The sequence below is a fragment of the Chiloscyllium punctatum genome, chromosome 2 (genome assembly GCF_047496795.1).
Source record: "Chiloscyllium punctatum isolate Juve2018m chromosome 2, sChiPun1.3, whole genome shotgun sequence".
Classification (NCBI taxonomy): Eukaryota; Metazoa; Chordata; class Chondrichthyes; order Orectolobiformes; family Hemiscylliidae; genus Chiloscyllium; species Chiloscyllium punctatum.
The window spans coordinates 123835635-123855951 of NC_092740.1; the positions used below are offsets into that span (position 1 = coordinate 123835635).

Consider the following 20317-nt stretch of genomic DNA (forward strand, 5'->3'; position numbering starts at 1 on the left):
AGTGCCAAGGTTGAAAGAATGGATCACAATCTGGTTTCGAACTTCCGGTTCCGGAGCTTAGAACGCCCGCCTGATTTTAAAATAACGGTCAAACACGCGCGACGAAGGACAGAAGGGTTGCTATGGGGACGGCGGAGAAGCGCCTCAAACCGTGTAGAGGTAGCGGTCTCCAGCAGTTCCTGTGGGCCCTACTCTCCCAATGAAAACAAATAAGGAGGCATAAAATCACCTGTATAGGGTAGGAATATGCACATAGTGAGCGGTCAGAGCGAATTCAAGAACTTCGAGTATAATTTAAGTTTAAGGTAGTTTATGTACTTTGGGGGAGAGGAAACAACTCTTCGCCAGGCAAGTGCAACGATCGTAGTTTTGAGCACCACAAAAATTGAAACATTTGACTCGACCGTCCTCAGTGGAAAAATTGATCGGATTTTTGCTTGGAATCGTCACACTTTGCCTCAAGATATAAACTTTTCGTTCTGCAAAATTCACTGTTACCTGTAGCTCTGCTTTCCAAACAAAAATCCGATTGATGTCAAACATAGGATTGATTTAGCCAAAGAGATATACAGCACTGAAACAGATCCTTCGGTCCAACTCGTCCATGCTGATTTAATATCCTAAATTAATCCAATCCCATTTACCTGCACTTGACCCATACCCTTCTAAATCCTTCCTATTCATATACCCATCCAGATGCTTTTTAAATGTTGTAATTGTACCAGCCTCCACCATTTCATCTGGTCCATACACAGACCACGCTCTGCATGAAAATGTGGCCCCTTTTAAATTGTTCTCCTCTCACCCCAAACCTATGCCCTCTACATTTTGGACTCCCCTACCCCAAGGAAAAGACCTTGTCTATTTACCCTATTCATGCCCCTCCTGATTTTATAAATTTTATAAGGTCATCCCTCAGTCTCCGAAGCTCTAGGGAAAACAGCCCCAGCCTATTCAGCCTCTCCCTAAAGCTCAAATTTTCCAAGCCTGACAGCATCTTTGTAAATCTTTTCTGAACCCTTTCAAATTCCACAAGGTTCTCCTGGTAGACGGTTTGGCAAGGTTAGATCACATGGAATACAGGGAAAACTTGCCATTTGAATACAGAACTGGCTGGAAGATAGAGGACCGAGGGAGGTGGTGGAGGGTTGATTTTCAGACTGGAGATCCACGACCAGTGGAATGCTACAAGGATCGGTGCTGGGTCCACTGCTTTTCGTCATTTATATAAATGCTTTGGATGTGAACATTGGAGGTATAGTTAGTAAGTTTGCAAATGACACCAAAATTGGAGGTGTAGTGGACAGCGACGAAGCTTACCTCAGAGTACAACTGGATATTGATCAGATGGGCCAATGGGTCGATGAGTGGCAGTTGGAGTTTAATTTAGATAAATGTGAGGTGCTGCATTTTGGAAAGACAAATCAGGGCAGGACATATACACTTAATGGTAAGGTCCTGGAGAATGTTGCTGAACAAAGAGGTCTTGGAGTGCAAGTTCATAGTTCCTTGAAAATGGAGTCACAGGTAGATAGGGTAGTGAAGAAGGCATTTGGTATAGAACATAGAACATTGCAGCGCAGTACAGGCCCTTCAGCCCTTGATGTTGTGCTGAACTGTGGTCAGAGCATTGAGTATAGGAGTTGGGACGTCATGTTGCAGCTGTACAGGACATTGGTTAGGCCACTTGTGGAATATCGTATGCAATCCTGGTCTCCCTCCTATCCTATCGGAAGGATGTTGTAAAACTTGAAAGGGTTCAGAAAAGATTTACAAGGTTGTTGCCAAGGTTGGAGGGTTTGAGCTATAGGGAAAGGCTGAAAAGGCTGGGGCTGTTTTCCCTGGCATGTTGGAGGCTGAGGGATGACCTTATACAGGTTTATAAAATCATGAGGGGCATGGATAGCATAAGTAGACAAGGTATTTTCCCTTGGGCGGGGGAGTCCAGAACTAGAGGGCATTGGTTTAAGGTGAGAGGGGAAAGAATTAAAAGGGACCTAAGGGGTAACTTTTTCACGCAGCTGGTAGTGCCTGTGTGGAGTGAACTGCCAGGGAAAGTGGTGGAGGCTGATACAATTACAACATTTAATAGGCATCTGGATGGGTATATGAATAGGAAGAATTTAGAGGGATATGGGCCAATTGCTGGCAAATGGGATTGGATTAATTTAGGATGCCTGGTTGGCATGGACGAGTTGTACCGAAGAGTCTGTTTCTGTGCTGTATGACTATACTCAGTTACAAGCTGTCAGCCTCTGGTTTATATTACTTTTGATGCAGAGGGAGAGGCAGAGAGTTTGTGATATTGCGGCGCACTGAATAGTTACTGTGTAGGACTGTGCTACATCAATATCAGACTTGGAACATGTGTCAACATTTTAAACAGCAAATACACTGCATATGCTTCAAGTAAGTGGTGTAATGTGAATGTCAAACAGGAATAGTCCTTTGGTAGGTTGAAGAATGGACTGTAGTTAATCGGGAGCACTGTCATGGTCAGTCAAGGGGCTTCTCCAATTAAACTACAGGGTTTGGTTACATTCAGTCAGGCAGTTTTTTCTGTAAGTCTGGGGATCTGGGTGTGTGAAGTCCAGGGAATGAGTCATAGTCAATCCTGCAGGTCGAATGGATATGGTCTGTTCGTTATAGTTGGTATGCTATTGAATCATTAGTCTGGGGTATAGGACAATTTTTCCTATATGAGACAAATGGAAGGATTGAGTATGATGGAAGTGGATGGGAGACAGTTAGTGGTGATGCATGAATAGGAGAGGGGTTGAAGTGTTCTCAATGAGTGAGAAATATGAAGGGTGATGGAAAAGTTAGTAGTTTGGGAGGATGAAATGGGTGGGAATCGTTGGATGGAATACTGAGTTGTGGTCTTTGAGCCTTGAGCTGTATGTGCAGTCACAGATTAGAGTGATTGTTGGCCCTGTGAGAGTGAGTTAGCAGAGAGAAGATGATGGAACTTATCCTTGTGGAGCACAGAAGATTATTAACCTTCATTCAAATTGCTGTATATTCCTTTTCACCCATGATGCAGCACTGACATGGACTGCAGTCTGACCAGGTTGGCTGTGTCCAGTGGTGGTCTCCTGTGTCAGCATGAGAAATTACAATCTCCTCTCTACTATCCATCCACAAAAAAACTACAGGTTGTTGACTGCAAAGTGAAGGGTCAGTTTTCCTTCGGATCATATATTTGAGAGTAACAGTTGACCACCATGGTGTGAAGGACAGTTTCTGAAGTGATTTGCAGACCAGCATGAAATATAGCAGCAGAAGCATGAAAGCAGAAGGTCCCAACTCTGGTGAAAGTTTTCACCTCTCTGGCTGTATATCCCTGTAAATCCTTCCTGTTCGTATACCCAAAATATGCCTTTTAAATGTTGTAATTGTATCAGCCTCCACCAATTCCTCTGGCAGCTCATTCCATACAGGCACTACCTGCTGCACGAAAAAGTTATCCCTTAGATCCCTTTTAAATTTTTCCCCCCTTGCCTTAAAACTATGCCCTCTATTTCTGGACTTCCCCACTCCAGGGAAAAGACCTTGTCTATTTAAAAGTCACTAAAGAGACTGGTTAGAAAAATAACGATGTGCAGAGTAAAGTGTTGCACGAGAAAGATCACCCTGAACCAGGCACCATGAACCTCACTCAACAAAACACTTCAACTGCAAATGTGAAAGTTCCAATACTATCTTCAACTCTGCCTGGAACGTCACTTTGCCTTGATACTTAAACAAAATACTGCAATGCTGGAAATCAGATTCTGATGAAAGATTTGCGACCTCAAATGTTAACTCTTACTTTACGTAAATACTGTTTGACCTGCTGATCGTTCCGGCATTCTTTATTGTCATTACACTGTACCATTTCACTATACCATCTTGTGGCATTGCACCCAATCCAGCAATTTTCTGTCCTCATACTGTAGACTTTCTTCCATTCCCCAATGTTATCCTTTCCCCCAATGTGTATGGCTCTAGTTATGTTGGCTTTGTGGTCTAAAATTCCATATCCCAGTTTCTTTGCCTCTTCTGTTTATCCTTCAGCTGATTTCTAAGTCATTCCTAACATTTATCCTAAATTATTACTACTTTATGTGGAACCCTGTCAAGTTCTTTTAGAAATCTGGTTCTACATGGTAGGGCTTCCTATTGTCCACTTGGACCATCTCTTCTACAAAAAAAGTGAGCAAGATATAGTCGGGATCTTTCCCTTCTAATCCATATTGGCTATAATTATGTGTGGATTATTATTGATGTAACATCCTCATGTTTACTCATGATCAATTCTTCTGTTATTTTATGTTATTGCTCCGTCAACTATCTTCAATGATTTCTGTAAGGAAAGTAGTTTTATAAGTACTCATAATGATATTTGACATTTTGAGGCTGGGGATTGGGGGGAGGGGTTGGAATTTAGGGGTAAGGCATAGCAGGCTGGGGAAGCCATTTGTTTTTGGCTCATAACCAATTGACAGCACAGTTAACAAATCCATTTGGTCTTTTTCTTATCTTGTTTTCTAGCAAACCTTTTATCATGAAAAATTAACCCCAGGCTATCATGCTTGATATATTTGTATTTACTACAGTGTTTCACACAGAGTTAACAATTCTGATGTTATAGCAAAGTTGGAATGGAATAACTCTAACAATTACAGGAAAAATTTGCACAATATGTTGACATCAATTGTGGAAAAACCAGTGGAGGCCATAACATGGGATAAGATAAATATACACTTAAGAGAAAAATAAGTTAATATTAGTCAGTCAACATAGCTTTTCAAGAGAAACCAGAGTTGACATTTCAGGTCTTGTGACTCTTCTTCAGAACTAGGTCCTGTTAACACTGCTTTCTCTGCACAGGTGCTGCCAGACTTGCTGAGTGTTTTCAGCAATTTCCATTTTTGTTTTTGAGTTCCAGCATCCACAGTCTTTGATTTTTCTTTGCTTATGGCTTTTCAAAGGCAGGTCAGTCTGAGGTGATAATGGTGTGGATAGGGTTGAAATTCTATGGATATAGTCATAGTAATCATTTTACACAGCATGGAAGCAGACCCTTTGCACCAACTCAACCAATTTCGACCAAATTTCCCACTAAAGTAATCCCATTTGCCTGCATTTGGCCCATATCCTTCTAAATGTTTCCTATTCATGGATCTGTCCAAATGTATTTTAAGTGTTATACCTGGATCTGGATCTAACACTTCATATCCCTCTGTGTGAAAATGATGTCCTCAGGTCCCTTTTTAGATCTTTCGTGTCTCACCTTAAAAGTTATGCTGTCTTTTGAATTCCCCAATCCTAGGGATAAGACCTTTGCTATTCACCTTCTTTGTGCCCCTCATGATTTTACAAACCTCTATTAAGGTCACCCCTCAACCTCCTATGCTCCAGTGAAAAACATTTCAACTTATCCAACTTCTCCTTATAACTCAAACCCTTCAATCCTGGTAACATTCTTGTAAGTCTTTTTTGCACCCTCTCCAATTTAATAATATCTATCCTATTACAAGGTGATCAGAACTGTACACAGAACTCCAAAAGTGGCCTCACCAATATCCTATACAACATCCTGTGACATCTCAATTCCTAAACGAAATGGTTTGAGCAATGAGGGCAACTGTGCCAAACACCCTCTCTAGTGATATTATATGTTTGGACTTTCAGAAAGCATTTGATATAGTGTCACGTGGCACATTTGGTTAGCAAATGAGAACTGTTTGAGATTGATAGGTCGTTGGTGGCATGAATTAGAAGTTGGTTAAAAGATAGGCAACAGAGGTTAGGTATAGCTGGGCATTTCTCAGACAGGAGACAAGTTGAAAGTGGTGTTCCTCAGGTATTGGTGTTGGGATCTGTGCTTTTTTTGATTTATATAAATAATTTGGAGATGGGCAAAGTTTCTCAATTTGCAAATAATACTAAGCTAAGGAAAATTGTGAATTGTGACGATGATGCTGAACAACTTCAGAGGAACATTGAAAAGTTGGCCAATTGGGCAGACACCTGGAGGATGAATTTCAGTGCAGATGAATACGTGGTAATGCATTTTGGTCAAAGAAACATAGAGACAATTTAGGCTCAGTGGGGGAGTATAGAAGCAGAGGGACCTTGGAGTTCAAGTGAACCTCTGCAGATGGTCAGGCAAGTTGAAACAGTTGTTAAGAAGGGTTGTTGGATCCATGGTTTATAAATAGAGACATAGAGACCACATTTGGAGTATTATGTTCTTATATTTAAGGAAGGATGTCAAAGCCCTGGATAGAAGATTTACTAGAATGATCCCAGCAGTGAGGGATTTTAGATACAAGGAAAGATTAGAGAAATTGGGCATATTCTTCTTGAGGCAGAGACAATTAAGAGGTGCCTTTACTGGTGTGTTCAAAATTATGAACAATTTTGACAGGATATTCTGTTTCCACTAGTTGATAAGTCAACTAGTGGTCCCAATTTCAAAATTGTCAGCAAGAGGCATAGGAGTGCGATGAAGAGAAACATCTTCACTCAGAATTGCTGGGATTTGGAATGTACTGCCTGAGAGAATAGTGGAGATGTATTCTGTAGGAGGTTTTCAGAGAGAGCTGGACATATGTTTAATGAATTTAGAGGGTTACTGAGATGGAGTTGGAGTTTGCAACTAGCTGAGTAGTTCTTTTGGGATGGTAAAAACAAGGACTGCTGGAAATCAGAGTCTAGATTAGAGTGGTGCTGGAGAAGCACAGCAGGTCTATTCCTGATGAAGGGCTTTTGCCCAAAACGTTGATTTTCCTGCTATTCGGATGCTGCCTGACCTGCTATGCTTTTCCAGCACCACTCTAATCTAGTTCTTTTGGGAGTCAGTACAGGCACAATGAGCCGAATGGCCTCCTTCTGTGCTGTAACATTTTATGATTCAATACTACAGTTTGTTTATCAACAGATATTAATTGTATTTCACCAGGGTTAACACAATTAAATGTTCTTCTTTCTATCTGTAATGCAGAAATATATGGCGAATATATGAGGCAACTTTGATTGAAGTGTCATGATGTATACAGCTGTTAAATATCAGGCCATAGATTATCTTCATGAGGTAAAGCATGTGGATATTTCTGTTCTGTATTTAAGATATAAACATGTTATAAAGTATTGGTACACACAAACCTTTAATCTGTTCTTAAAAAAATGAATTGACTGTCTTTAGTGCTTGGTTTTGTTAGGTGAGCTGATTAAGTTATGAAATCAACTGATTGATTTATTATTGTCACATCTATCAAGGTAGTATTGTTTTGCATACTGTAGAGGTAGATTATTCCATGTAAAGTGCATCAGGGTAGCAGAACAGAGTGCAGGATACATTGCTACAGCCACAGAGAAGGGCAGAGAGAGAGAGAGAGAGAGAGAGAGAGAGAGAGAGAGAGTAACCAGAATTGACCTTGCAGAGATCCATTCAAAGCCTGAGAACATCAGGGAAGAAGCTGTTTTTGAATCTATTCATTCATGTTTTCAAACTGTTATACCTTCCACCCAGTGGAAGAGGATGCAAGAGAATATGACCGGGGTGGGATGGGTCTTTGAGGAAATCATGTCAAAATTGGTTTGATCCATTTTACTGAGGGATTGTTTACATAATTCTATTAAAACATGTGTAAAACTAAATCATACACTAAGCCTATATTTGTTTCAGATTTTTCCTGTCTAGAAGATTCCTGTACTCTGTTGTTGATCTCTGAAAGCTGTAGTCTTTATTGTAGGTTGCCACTACTCTCACTGTCACAAATAGGTTGTTCTGCTATAATGCATGTTTTGTTAACACAAATATGCTACAACATGATTGACAAATTGGGGACATTGTTTCTAATGCGCGAAGTTTTCAAGTGTGTCTCGGTTATAATGCAATTCTGGTCCCATTAGTTTAAATGGTGTTGCTATTACACGATTTTCTTATAACATGGGATTGCACAAGAACAGAACTACTGCATTATAGCAGAACTGACTGTACACTGCTTCTATATGGCATCAGTATTGCCCAGTGATACTTCATCTGTAGCAAGCTGACTTGGAGAAGGCATATAGTACAGTTGACTAGATGAGATAATGATTAGTGGTTGTGATTACTTGTTTACCTTCTAATGTTTAGTATAGTCTAACAAATGAAAAGTGTGATAAAAATGCTATTTCGACTCAAGAGTATTTGTGTTACCTGTGAATATGGTGAGATGTTATGAAGTGATGAAATCAAACATTCTGTCACACGTGGCTACATGCGGAATGTTACTTCAAGTGATGCCTCAAGCTATTGCTTCACAAAAACTGCAAACAAATAAATATGCAAATCCTCCCAATGGTTTAATTGGAAAACATATTAACTGGTAGAGAAAATGGATTTTATTTGTCCACTCATTTGGCTGTAGAAGGACAAGACACGCTTGTCACTGGCACAACATCAGGTCCAAGACCTGACCAATTTTCATGGTAGGCAGTGTTGGGAGGGGTTTTGTAGAGTCTGTGAGTTGTGAGGAAGGGTAGGGAAGGTCAATGATTTGCACTGAGTGCTTTTGATTAATCAAAACCCTCACAAACCTGTCCAGAAAGTAACTAGTTGGATATATGATTATACCTGTTATGCAAGGTGCATGGCTACTGGCCCACCTGCAGCTCACGTAATACCAGTGCCTATGGGATGAAACCCTTAAATGGTCATTAACTGGTGACTTAAGGGTCTCAATTGGGGTAGGGCAGGATGTTCCACTTCAACTTAATTCTGGCAGGGTCAGAAAGGTAAAGGTTTCAAGTAGGAGAAAGTGAGGACTGCAGATCAGAGCTGAAAATGTATTGCTGGAAAAATGCAGCAAGTCAGGCAGCATCCAAAAAACAGGAGAATCGACGTTTCGGGCATCAGCCCTTCTTCAGGTTTCCTGAAGAAGGGCTGATGCCTGAAACATCGATTCTCCTGTTCCTTGGATGCTGCCTGACCTCCTCTTTTCCAGCAACACATTTTCAGCAAAGGTTTCAAGTACACCATCATACTTGCTGATTATATCCACTATCCGCTTCGAAGCATGATATGAGCGTGCAGAAGATTCCATCCATAGTTGCTTTCTTACGTAATGAATTGATTAAGTGCTTTGGAATGTTCTTTAATATTCTTTTTTTTTAAATCCTTTTAATGAGTGTTTTTACACAATTGCAACCTGTGAGTTAGATTTTTATACACGTAAAAGCAGTAGATTTAATTCTGTCACTTAATTAGTTTAATGTTCACACTTGCAATTATTTTGGTAACAATGTTTTTGGTACCTGTGTAGGTTTTGACCAGAAAGAAGCTTACAGCAAACTGGTTTCTACTTCCAGTACCTCATCATCTAGATCAAAGTGACAACTATTGTTATCAAGGTAGACTTAGTAATGATATTTACAGGAGGCCATGGACTCGAGGTATCTATCTTATCTTTCCCTTTTTTTCTGTGATATTTTACTTAGTCTTGTCAGCATTTTTGTTCATCACTTCAAAGGCCTAATTGTGTATTTTAATGTGACTTCTGTTATTTGCGTGTGATTGATTTTAGTTTTGGGTCCTCTAGTGTAGGTGTTTTCACTTTAAATATACTTGTATGGGTTGGTTAAAATATCTACAGATGAAGTCATGATATTTAGGGCCCTCTTGTGCTGCAGTGGTAGTGTTTGTACCCCTGAATTGGGAGGCCTAGATTCAAGCCTTACCTGCTTCAGTGGTGTGTTATAACATCTCTGAACAAGTTGATTAGAAAAATAATTTAGATAGAAAAGAAAAAATTGGGAAGTGCTCGCTTTTTGAGGAAACATACATTGTTTGCATATTTAGGACTGGAATTTGGCTGAGGAGTTAGATTCATTGGGTTGTGAATTCACCCCAACAGGAATTTCACAAGCTTCTGATATTAGTAGATATGACCGGTTAATTGGCAAGGGGGTCAGTAGTAAAGTTCAGTTAATATTTATGGGTGTGAGGGGAGCAGGAATTAATGAAGCATCCCACATTCTGAACCAGCTTGGCAGCCATTGCTGTAGCTGCCATCTGTGCATGATTTGAGACAATGAAAGCACATACGTCTTCAAATTGGCCACAGCAGATGATTGGCTAGAATTCAGGCTAGGGAAGTGAAATGTTTGTGCCATTCAGATTTCACTGCTGTGAAACAGCGACAGATTCTGTTCAAAAATTTGATTCATTCAGACCAAACAAAACCTTTCTCATTCTGCTGAACTGTTCCCAACAGGCGAGAGCTATTCAACCTTATGTAGTTCCGAACAGTTGTCTGCTTTCAAGAAAATTTTGATAGCATGAAAAGTCTTTTCTTTAAAAAGTTGCTTAATCGCTTTACTGTGTTTAATGATTTGGGTGACTTATGTTACTATCCTTGCACCCCTCGCCTTCCAAAGATCAGAAGTGTCAAGATTAGAGGCAGTGTCCTTCTCCTTCCTAATGCAATTCACCCCCAAGAAAATCCAGATGTTAGTGTTTAAAAGTTTACATGCTTTTTCAACAGAGCAATGAAAGTTTTGTGGTTCAGTAAGTAGTGCCCCTGCCACGGAGTCAGAATTTGAGAGGTTCAAGTCTCACCCTGGACTTTTTGAATACAGAGTCAACACGATGCCATTCAATGGGTTGATAATCGGCTACTCTATCTAACATTTGCCCACTATTCCCCCAAATAGGAAAAACTTGAAACAATCAGCAAACCAAACAATGCCTTCTTAAATGTGCATCCTTACTTTGATGTTAGCTTTCAAATCATATATTTCTATTATCGTGTTCATTAAAGCTGATGGTCAGATAATCCCTTCTGAAATTCAAATCCTGTCAAAATGGCAAGATTTAGCATTCAGTTTGAGAGTGAATTTGGTTCAGTAATAATGGTAATTACGTGAGAATATCTGGAGTGGACTGGGATAAGAGTTTAGCAGAAAAGGTGGTTGAGGAACAATAGTAGGTGTTTAAGAAAATAGTTCATGACTCACAGCAACTAATATCCCGATGAAGAAAAAGGAAGGGGATAAACCAACCATTTTTAACCAAAGTTTGTATGTTTTTATTTCAATTTGATACCATGTGGCAAAGACTATCGATACACTAGAGGATTGGAAAGTTTTAAGACTCAACAAAAGATGACCAAAAATATAAAGGTGAAATAAAATATGAGAGTTGTTGGATATTCTTTTAGAATAACCAGTCGTCAGGGTAAAAGTTCAAAGTTTTATTAAGAAGCAGTGCCAGTTATATTCTTGTTGCCACGAATAAATGTGTAACAATGTTGATTCTAAGTTTGACTTACATTTTTAAACTTTTAAGATGCTGATAGCTTTATCTTAATTATAGTTCGTTTTTCAAACCTTAGCAACAAATAAGCCAATTACAAAATTCCGTTCCGTCAGTAAGTCACTTGACTTGAGCCTTTATGACATTGATTAAATTTGGTTTGTGGTAGCTTATGGACATGTTTAGATAAACTGTTCAACACTCAGTTTGTCATGTAACCCCATTAGCAGCAGAACCAAATTTAACTGTTTTACAATATTAACTCAATCAGATAAACTGTTTTTGTATTTTAACTGTTTTATGACATTGGCTCAATCACACTGTTTTCTTATATCCTTATTTCCTCCTTTTGATTCTTCCCAAACAGAATCACAGAAGCAAAGCAAGTTAAAAATAGTGTGTAAAGTTCTTTGGGCAATGGCAAGTTGCAAGATATTAAACTTTAGGCTTTAGCATTTGTAGAATACAACATCCAAGCAACATGAAGGCAATACACAAGATAAGAATTATTAAAAGAAAAACTACGATACCCTGCACTATTGACATATTCAATGATCCCAACCAGCTGGTGCTCAGCTTCACAAGGTTGAGGATGGGGATTATTTAAGTTTTTCCATCTCTTTATGGATATAGTCAGCCAAGTTAGTTACCTCCTCAGAGTTATCAGGGATATGCTTGCAACATTCCTGACCTACGATGGCAAAGGTGCCATCTTTCTCGGCTAAGATTCATTTCAGATCTATGCGGTTCTGCAAAGAGGTGGTTCACAGGGCAATCCTTCTCTGGCTGCTTGGCTGTTCCATACGGGGGAACAGAACAGCAAACAATTGTTCTGTTTCTGTGATGGCACATTGGTGTGCTACAGAATGGATGTAATTGACGTCATAAATGTGATGCGTAAATGGGTCTGTAAAAACAAAGCAACAGGAGACTGTCGATGTAAGGGGGCAACCAGGTATGTGCCTTGTGCTCACAAACGGAATATGTGCATTGTATGGGACAAAGAATTATATAGTCAGAAAACCAGATGTGGTCAAACGTTCCTCTGATGTGAGATTAATAAAAAAATAAGTTTAGCTGGAGGCCAAATGTCAGGTGTGACATTAAAATATTGTGTACAATTACTCTCACCTGCAGACCAACCCCTCAGCTCAGATCTACTGAAGCAATTAGAACGCACTGGTTTTCCTACCCTTGATGTATTATGGAGCCAAAAGGTGGGATATGGGAGGTATTAAATTGAAGTTGATGCCAACCTTTAAATGCTCATTCCCACTTGTCTCATGTGCCTTTAATGTCCACCCAATATATTCCTCTCTCTGCGAAAAATATTAAAAATCATACAACACCAGGTTATAGTCCAACCGGCACCTCCACATCATGTGGAAAATGTGGCAGACATGTGAGCCCAGCTATTAGGGATTTGTTCTGGCGAATGACCCATTCTGCCACTTCAAATATATTAAAAGGAATGGGTCTCAGGGGGATACTGCCATTTGAATATATGGGAATGTGAGAACAAACCCAGCAGTTGGAGTCATTGGTACACTCAGTATAAGCATAAGACATATACAAAAAGATGTTTACATTGAGTTCACACCCTACAATAAGTCCTCTCGCTGCAAGGGGGATTAGCATAATTCTGACTCCCAAAGGTAACAGATGGATCGGAGCCTTGGTTTGTTTAATGTGAAATGCGTGAATCCAAGCTTTCTTGCCTTGGACCTTGACAGCTAATACCGTTGTAAAGAGAACTTGAAATGGGCCTTCGCTCTTGGTACTCAGTGGCTCTTTGTGTATTTTCTTAACGTGGACCCACAATCTGGGGACTATATTGTGTCCTCCTCAAAGGGATGTCCCAAGCTGCTGACACCTGTTAGGAAGCAGAACTGACAACATTGGTTAGCTCCTGACAATACTTTAACAATAACTCACTTAGTAGATGACAATCTGCTGTCCTAAGGTCTATTTGACCAGGTGAAGACATGGGTCGGCCAGTTATCACCTCAAAAAGACTTAGACCTGTGGTTCTGTTTGGGGTGGCTTGAATGCTGCAAGGACCAGGGGTAGAGCTTGAGGCTATGGGATCATGTTCAAATACTAACTGGAATCAGTAAGTGGCGAAAATAGCTTATTTTATTCAGGAGCACAACACAAGTTCGAGGTGACCATAGAATCCTGAAATACAGTTCTTATAAGAGCCCCTTTATACACAGTTCTTACATATAGTAAAATTCCATTACTATGATGTTACATTGTTTTATCTATAGTGCACAATGGTTTGAGGGGCTTCAGTCCTAGGAGAAAGGAGATGGGTTAAAACATGTGTTAAGTGCTGGCTGCTACTTCTGATGGGATTAAGAGTGTCTGTCGTCTGCTTGCATAATTAAGAGGTGATAGTCCTTTTGTTTCTTAAGTTAGTAAATGTAAGTAAAAAATACCAGGCCCATATGCTCTAAATAAGTTAGAAATTGTACCTGTACTTAATAAAAGAATGAAGAATATTAAACTGATTACTGTAACTGTGCAGTAGATTTGTTTACTATTTGCAGTTGTGAGTTTCATTCATGCAATTTCATGAAAGAGCTGTTTTGTCAGTTAGTTTCTTAAAGGATAATGGCCCAGTTAAAAGGTATTTAATAGGTAAATACTAATTGGGGAAGCCGTTTGGTATTCAGTAATCTGTTTAAGTCCAGGAGATGGTTGATAAGGGCTGATTAATATTATAATGTTTCATGGAGACATGATGGTGGGGATGATATTGTTCTGTATTGCTACAGAGGTAAACACTGGATAAAAGCAAATTACTCTGAGATTTTCCAGCATTTTCTCTTCTGCTTTCAGATTCCAGCATCCGCAGATGCTGGAATCTGAAACCAAAAGAGAAAATGCTGGAAAATCTCAGCAGGTCTGGCAGCATCTGTAAGGAGAGAAAAGAGCTGACATTTCGAGTCTAACTGACCCTTTGTCAAAGCTAACAAAAGGGAGAAATAGGGAGGTAAACACTGCTGTAGCAAGGGTGAAAATGCAGTAATGGGTTTGAAAGGGTTGTTTTAAATTTGGTTTATCTTATGATAGTAAAATATACTACAGAATCACAGTTTTATAAGTGAATGAATGAAACCTTGTTATTATAAATAACAAGGAGAAAGTGAGGACTGCAGATGCTGGAGATCAGAGCTGAAAATGTGTTGCTGGAAAAGCGCAGCAGGTCAGGCAGCATCCAAGGAGCAGGAGAATCGACGTTTCGGGCATGAGCCCTTCTTCAGGAATGAGGAGAATGTGCCAAGCAGGCTAAGATAAAAGGTAGGGAGGAGGGACTTGGGGGAGGGGCATTGGAAATGCGATAGGTGGAAGGAGGTCAAGGTGAGGGTGATAGTCCGGAGTGGGGGTGGGGGCGGAGAGGTCAGGAAGAAGATTGCAGGTTAGGAAGGCGGTGCTGAGTTCGAGGGATTTGACTGAGACAAGGTGGGGGGAGGGGAAATGAGGAAACTGGAGAAATCTGATTCCCTGCTCCTTGGATGCTGCCTGACCTGCTGCGCTTTTCCAGCAACACAATTTCAGTATTGTAAATAACGGGTTAGTGAAGGGTTATGAATGAATGAACAGGAACCCGGTATTAGTGAATATAGCCAGCTGGTGATTGAGTTAATAAAGATAACTTACAACACACAACGCCAACGCAATTCTTCTTGATAATAATTACCTAGACATTGTTTCACAGTCTGATTTGTGCATTGCACCTGCTCCGATTACTGAGGATGATTAGGACAGTGTAAATCCCACTTAATATTCAGAAGTCTTCAGCACACTTCCTGGCACACTGCACCTGTAAAATGAGTCTCTTGATCCGGGTCTATACTACTCAGGACTCCCTGACTAGTCCTGAATATTCCTTACAGAGGACTTAGATGGTATGATTGGCCATGGCTTGCTGAACTGGAGATGCTTCCACCCACCTCGAAAAATTATCAACAGTGACTAGGAGGTTCATATATCCATGATATTTTGGGAGAGATATGTAGTCTACCTGCAGATGTCGGAAGGATCTGGCAGGTGCCAGGGGTCTTAGTTGTGACACTACCGTGGTTGGTCCTGGATTGTTGTGTTGGCATGTTACACAATGGTTTATCACAAGTTGTTCATGTTCCTTGAACCTTCTTCCCCGCCAGCTCTTTTGGAACCTAGCCATCATTTGTAAAGGCAAACAAAACTGCAGATACTGGAATCCAAAGTAGACAAGCAGGAGGCTGGAAGCACACTCTCCTCATTCTTGAAGAAAGGCTCATGCAGCCAGGCAGCATCAGGAGATGGAGAAGTCAATGTTTTGGGTGTAGCCCTGCTTCTTCAGGACTTGGAGTAGATGTAAGGAGAGCTGCAGATACAGGGGGAGGGAGTGTGGCGGGGTGGTGAGGTGGGGGTAGGTGAACATAGGTAAAGGATATGACCTGGTACGTCGATGGGATAAATGAATCTAGTTGGTAGCTGGAAAGAAGGGTCAATCAGAGGAATGGAAGGATGGGGGAAGGGCTGGGAAGGGAGTCAGGGGATGGAAAAGGAGGTTATTTGAAATTGGAAAATTCAGTGTTGAATCCTCTGGTCTGCAGGCTCCCCAGGCAGAAGAGGAGGTGTTCCTCCAATGCGCAGTCTGATTTGTTGTGGCAATGGAGGAGGATGAGGATGTTCATGTCAGAAAGGGCGCAGGAAGGGGAATTAAAATAGGTGATGACTGGGAGGTCAGATTGGCCCCCGCGGGCCCGGCTGAGATGCTTGGCGAAACGTGCCCTGAGTTTACATTTGGTCTCCCTGATTGTAGAGAAGACCACATTGGAAGCACCAGATACAGTAAATGAGATTGAAAGAGAGGTAGGAGAGCCTCTGACTCGCCTGGAAGGACTATTTGGGACCCTGGATGGAGGTGAGGGGGATGGTGCACTGGCAGGTTTTGCATCTTTTACAGTTGCAGGGGAGGGTACCTGGGAGTTTGGAGGGGTTGATGGGGAGAGTGGAACAAACCAAGGATTGATGAAAGGAACAGTCCTTGCGGAAGGCAAAGAGGGGTGGGGAGGTGATGCTGTTCTTGGTGGTGTGGTCTAATTGGAGTTGGTGCAAGTGTTTAAGGATGATATGTTGGATGCAGAGACTGGTGGGTGAGGACACAGGGTCTCTGTCTTTGTTGTGTTTATAGGAGGGAGGATTTAGACCAGTGGAGCGGGGAATGGAAGAGGTGTGGTAGAGGGCTATCTGGATGACAGGGTTGGGGTGGGGAGGAAGCATGTTGTTCAAAATAGGTGGACATCTGGGACACTCACAACTTTATCACAGCTTCCACCCTGCCCTCAAATTGACTTGGTCTGTCTTGGACATTTCCCTCCCTTTTTTTGACCTCTCCATTTTCATCTACCGTGACAGTCTCGGCGGACATTTACTATAAACCCACAGACTCCCGTAACTACCTGGACTAAACCTCCTCCCACCCAGTATCCTGCAAGAACTCCATCCAGTTTTCCCTATTCCACTGCCTCTGCTGCATCTGCTCGGACGAGGAGATATTCCACTCCTAAGCATCCCAGATGATGACCATCCTTGTCTTCCTCCAGACCACCCTTGACATCTCCATTGTCACAGCGAATCGGACTGCAAATTGGAGGAACAACACCTCATCTTCTGCCTGGGCAGCAATAAGCCCGGAGGACTCAATATTTAAGTTCTCCAATTTCAAATAACCTCCCTTTCTATCCCACGGCTCCCTTCCATTCTTCTTGATCGACCCTTTCAACTACCGACCGGATTAATTCCTCCCATCCACCAACCAGGTCGTATCCTCTAGCTATGTTCACCTAACCCTACCTCACCATCTGGCCTCCCCCACCTCGACCCCCCCCCCCCCGCCTTAATCTGCAGCTCCCCTTTCACCCACCCCCCAGTCCTGAAGAAGGGTTACAGCTGAAATGTTGACTTCTCCACCTTCTGCTACTGCCTATCATTTGTAAAGGGGCCAGATGTCCCCATGAATGGATTTGTTGTGCCAAGAATGGCATTAAAGCTTGCAGTGCAATTGATTTATCTGCATCTCTTTGCCTCCGACACCATCCTTGCATAACTTAATTCCTGCTTCAATCATGTCCATTTCTCTTTGTGAGAGCATTATTCTTGTATGGCCTTTAACTCCTGTAATTTGTTTGTGAGGATTTGTATTTTGGGTTTTGTTGATCCACTAGAGCAATTCCACTGCAAAGCTATATTTCTGGCTGCCTGGTCGGCTAAGGCATTGCCTTGTGCTTCCATGGTGTTGTGTAGGATATATTTTCTTACATATCCCCACAAGGGAAAACTAGCAAGTTGTGTAAGAATGAACAATAAGAACATCTTTAACCATATGAAAAGGAGGAGAGAAGCCAATGTGAACAAAGGCCACTGAGAAATCGAGGCTGGGAATGTAATATTGGAGAACCAGGAAATGGCAGAAGAGTTGAATAAATAATTTACATTAGGCAGAGGACTTTGTCAGCATTTTGAGGAAATAAATGTATTAACTATCACTAGTGAAAAATGACTTTGAAGAAACTAATGGTCAAAAGTTTTTGATAAGGTTTCATAAGGCTACTTAAAAAGATGATATTGAGACATAGAGCAATAGAGATGTACAGCATGGAAACAGACCCTTCGGTTCAACCCGTCCATGCCGACCAGATATCCCAACCCAATCTAGTCCCACCTGCCAGCATCCGGCCTATATCCCTCCTATTCATATACCCATCCAAATGCCTCTTAAATGTTGCAATTGTTCCTCTGGCAGCTCATTCCATATATGTACCACCCTCTGTGTGAAAACAATTGCCCCTCAGGTCTCTTTTATATCTTTCCCCTCTCACCCTAAACCTATGCCCTCTAGTTCTGGACTCCCCGACCCCAGGGAAGAGACTTTGTCTATTTATCCTATCCACGCCCCTCATAATTTTGTAAACTTCCATAAGGTTACCCCTCAGCCTCCAATGCTCCAGGGAAAACAGCCCCAGCCTGTTGAGCCTCATCCTATAGCTCAAATTCTCCAACCCTGGCAATATCCTTGTAAATCTTTTCTGAACCCTTTCAAGTTTCACAACATCTTTCCAATAGGAAGGAGGCCAGAATTGCACGCAGTGTTCGAACAGTGGCTTAACCAATGTCCTGTACAGCCGCAACATGACCTCCCAACTCCTGTACTCAATAAAATAAAGCATACCGAAAGCCTTCTACACTATCCTATCTACCTGCGACTCCACTTTCAAGGAGCTATGAACCTGCACTCCAAGGTCTCTTTGTTCAACAACACTCCCTTGGACCTTACCATTTAGTGTATAAGTCCTGCTAAGATTTGCTTTCCCAAAATGCAGCACCTCGCATTTATCTGAATTAAACTCCATCTGCCACTTTCAGCCCATCGGCCCATCTGATCAAGATCCTGTTGTGATCTGAGGTAACCCTCTTCGCTGTCCACTACACCTCCAATTTTGGTGTCATCTGCAAACTTACTAATTGAACCTCTTATGCTCGCATCCAACTCATTTATGTAAATGACAAGACGTAGAGGACCCAGCACCGATCCTTGTGGCACTCCACTGGTCACAGGCCTCCAGTCTGAAAAAACACCCTCCACCACCACACTCTGTCTTCTATCTTTGAGCCAGTTCTGTATCCAAATGGCTAGTTCTCCCTGTATTCCATGAGATCTAACCTTGCTAACCAGTCTCCCATGAGGAACCTTGTCGAACGCCTTACTGAAGTCCAAATAGATCACATCTACTGCTCTGCCCTCATTAATCTTCTTTGTTACTTCTTCAAAAAATTCAATCAAGTTTGTGAGACATGATTTGCCAAACACAAAGCCAAGTTGACTATCCCTAATTAGTCCTTGCCTTTCCAAATAAATGTCTATCCTGACCCTCAGGATCCCCTCCAACAACTTGCCCACCACCGACGTCAGCCTCACTGGTCTATAGTTCCCTGGCTTGTCCTTACCACCCTCCTTAAACAGTGGCACCGTCTTAGCCAACCTCTAGTCTTCCGGCACCTCACCTGTGACTATTGATGGTGATAGTGTGTTAGCATGGATGGAGGATTGACTAAATAATAGAAGTTAAAAGTTGGGATAAAGGGGCATTTTCAGGATGGCAACCTGTAACTAGTGAATTGCTATGGGGATCAGTGATATGGCCTCAATTATTTATAATTATTAATGACTTGGATGATGGAAGTGAATATACAATTGTCAAGTTTGAAGATGACACAAAAATAGATAGGAAGGCAAGGAGTGAGGACTACATGGAGTCTACAGAAACATAAAACAGGTTAAGCAAATGGGCAAAAACTTGTCAGATGGAATACAATGTGCAAGTTATACACTTTGGCAGGAAGAATAGAAGGTCTGAATATTATTTGAATGGAAATAACTGCAGAAACTGCAGAAATAACTGCAACACAAAAAGCTAGCATCCACGTTCAGTAGATAATAGGGAATGCAAATGGTCTGTTGGCCTTTATTTCAAAGGAAGTGGAATACAACATAGGAAAATCTTGCTAAAAATATACATGGCATTAGTCACACCACAGTTCGAATACTGTGAGTGGTTTTGGTCCTCTTATCTAAGGAAAAATATAAGGAAAGATATTGGAGACAGACGAGTGAAGTTTACTAGGTTGATTCCTGGTATGAAGGAATCTTCTTAAGAGGAGAGGTTTAGTAAATTGGGCTTATACACATTGGAGTTTAGAAGAATGAGGGGAAACCTTATTGATACATATAAGAGTTTTAGGGACCTTGATATAATAGATGTGGAGAGATTATTCACCCATGTGGAGAGTCTAGGAACAGATGATATAATCTCAGAGTAATGGTCACCCATTTAAGAGATGAGGAGGAATTTGTTTCTCTCAGAGGGTAGTCAGTCTGTAGAATTCTTCCCTTTAGAAGGCTGTAGGAGCTGGGATCTTAAGTATATTCAAGTCTGGGATAAACAGATTTTTAATCCGTAAATGAATCAAGGTTTT

The 20317-nt window shown here is 41.3% G+C and overlaps 1 protein-coding gene across 1 annotated transcript in view; it reads left to right on the forward strand.

Annotated features, from left to right (window-relative positions):
- Positions 1–133: 133 nt before the first annotated feature.
- Positions 134–20317, forward strand: part of shoc1 (shortage in chiasmata 1) — a 117107-nt gene continuing 96923 nt past the window's right edge. Inside the window, exons 1-3 of the mRNA XM_072591310.1 lie at positions 134–238; positions 6992–7081; positions 9297–9426. Coding sequence (XP_072447411.1) covers positions 7034–7081; positions 9297–9426 — 178 coding nt within the window. The 5' untranslated portion in view covers positions 134–238; positions 6992–7033. The remainder of the gene's footprint in view (positions 239–6991; positions 7082–9296; positions 9427–20317) is intronic.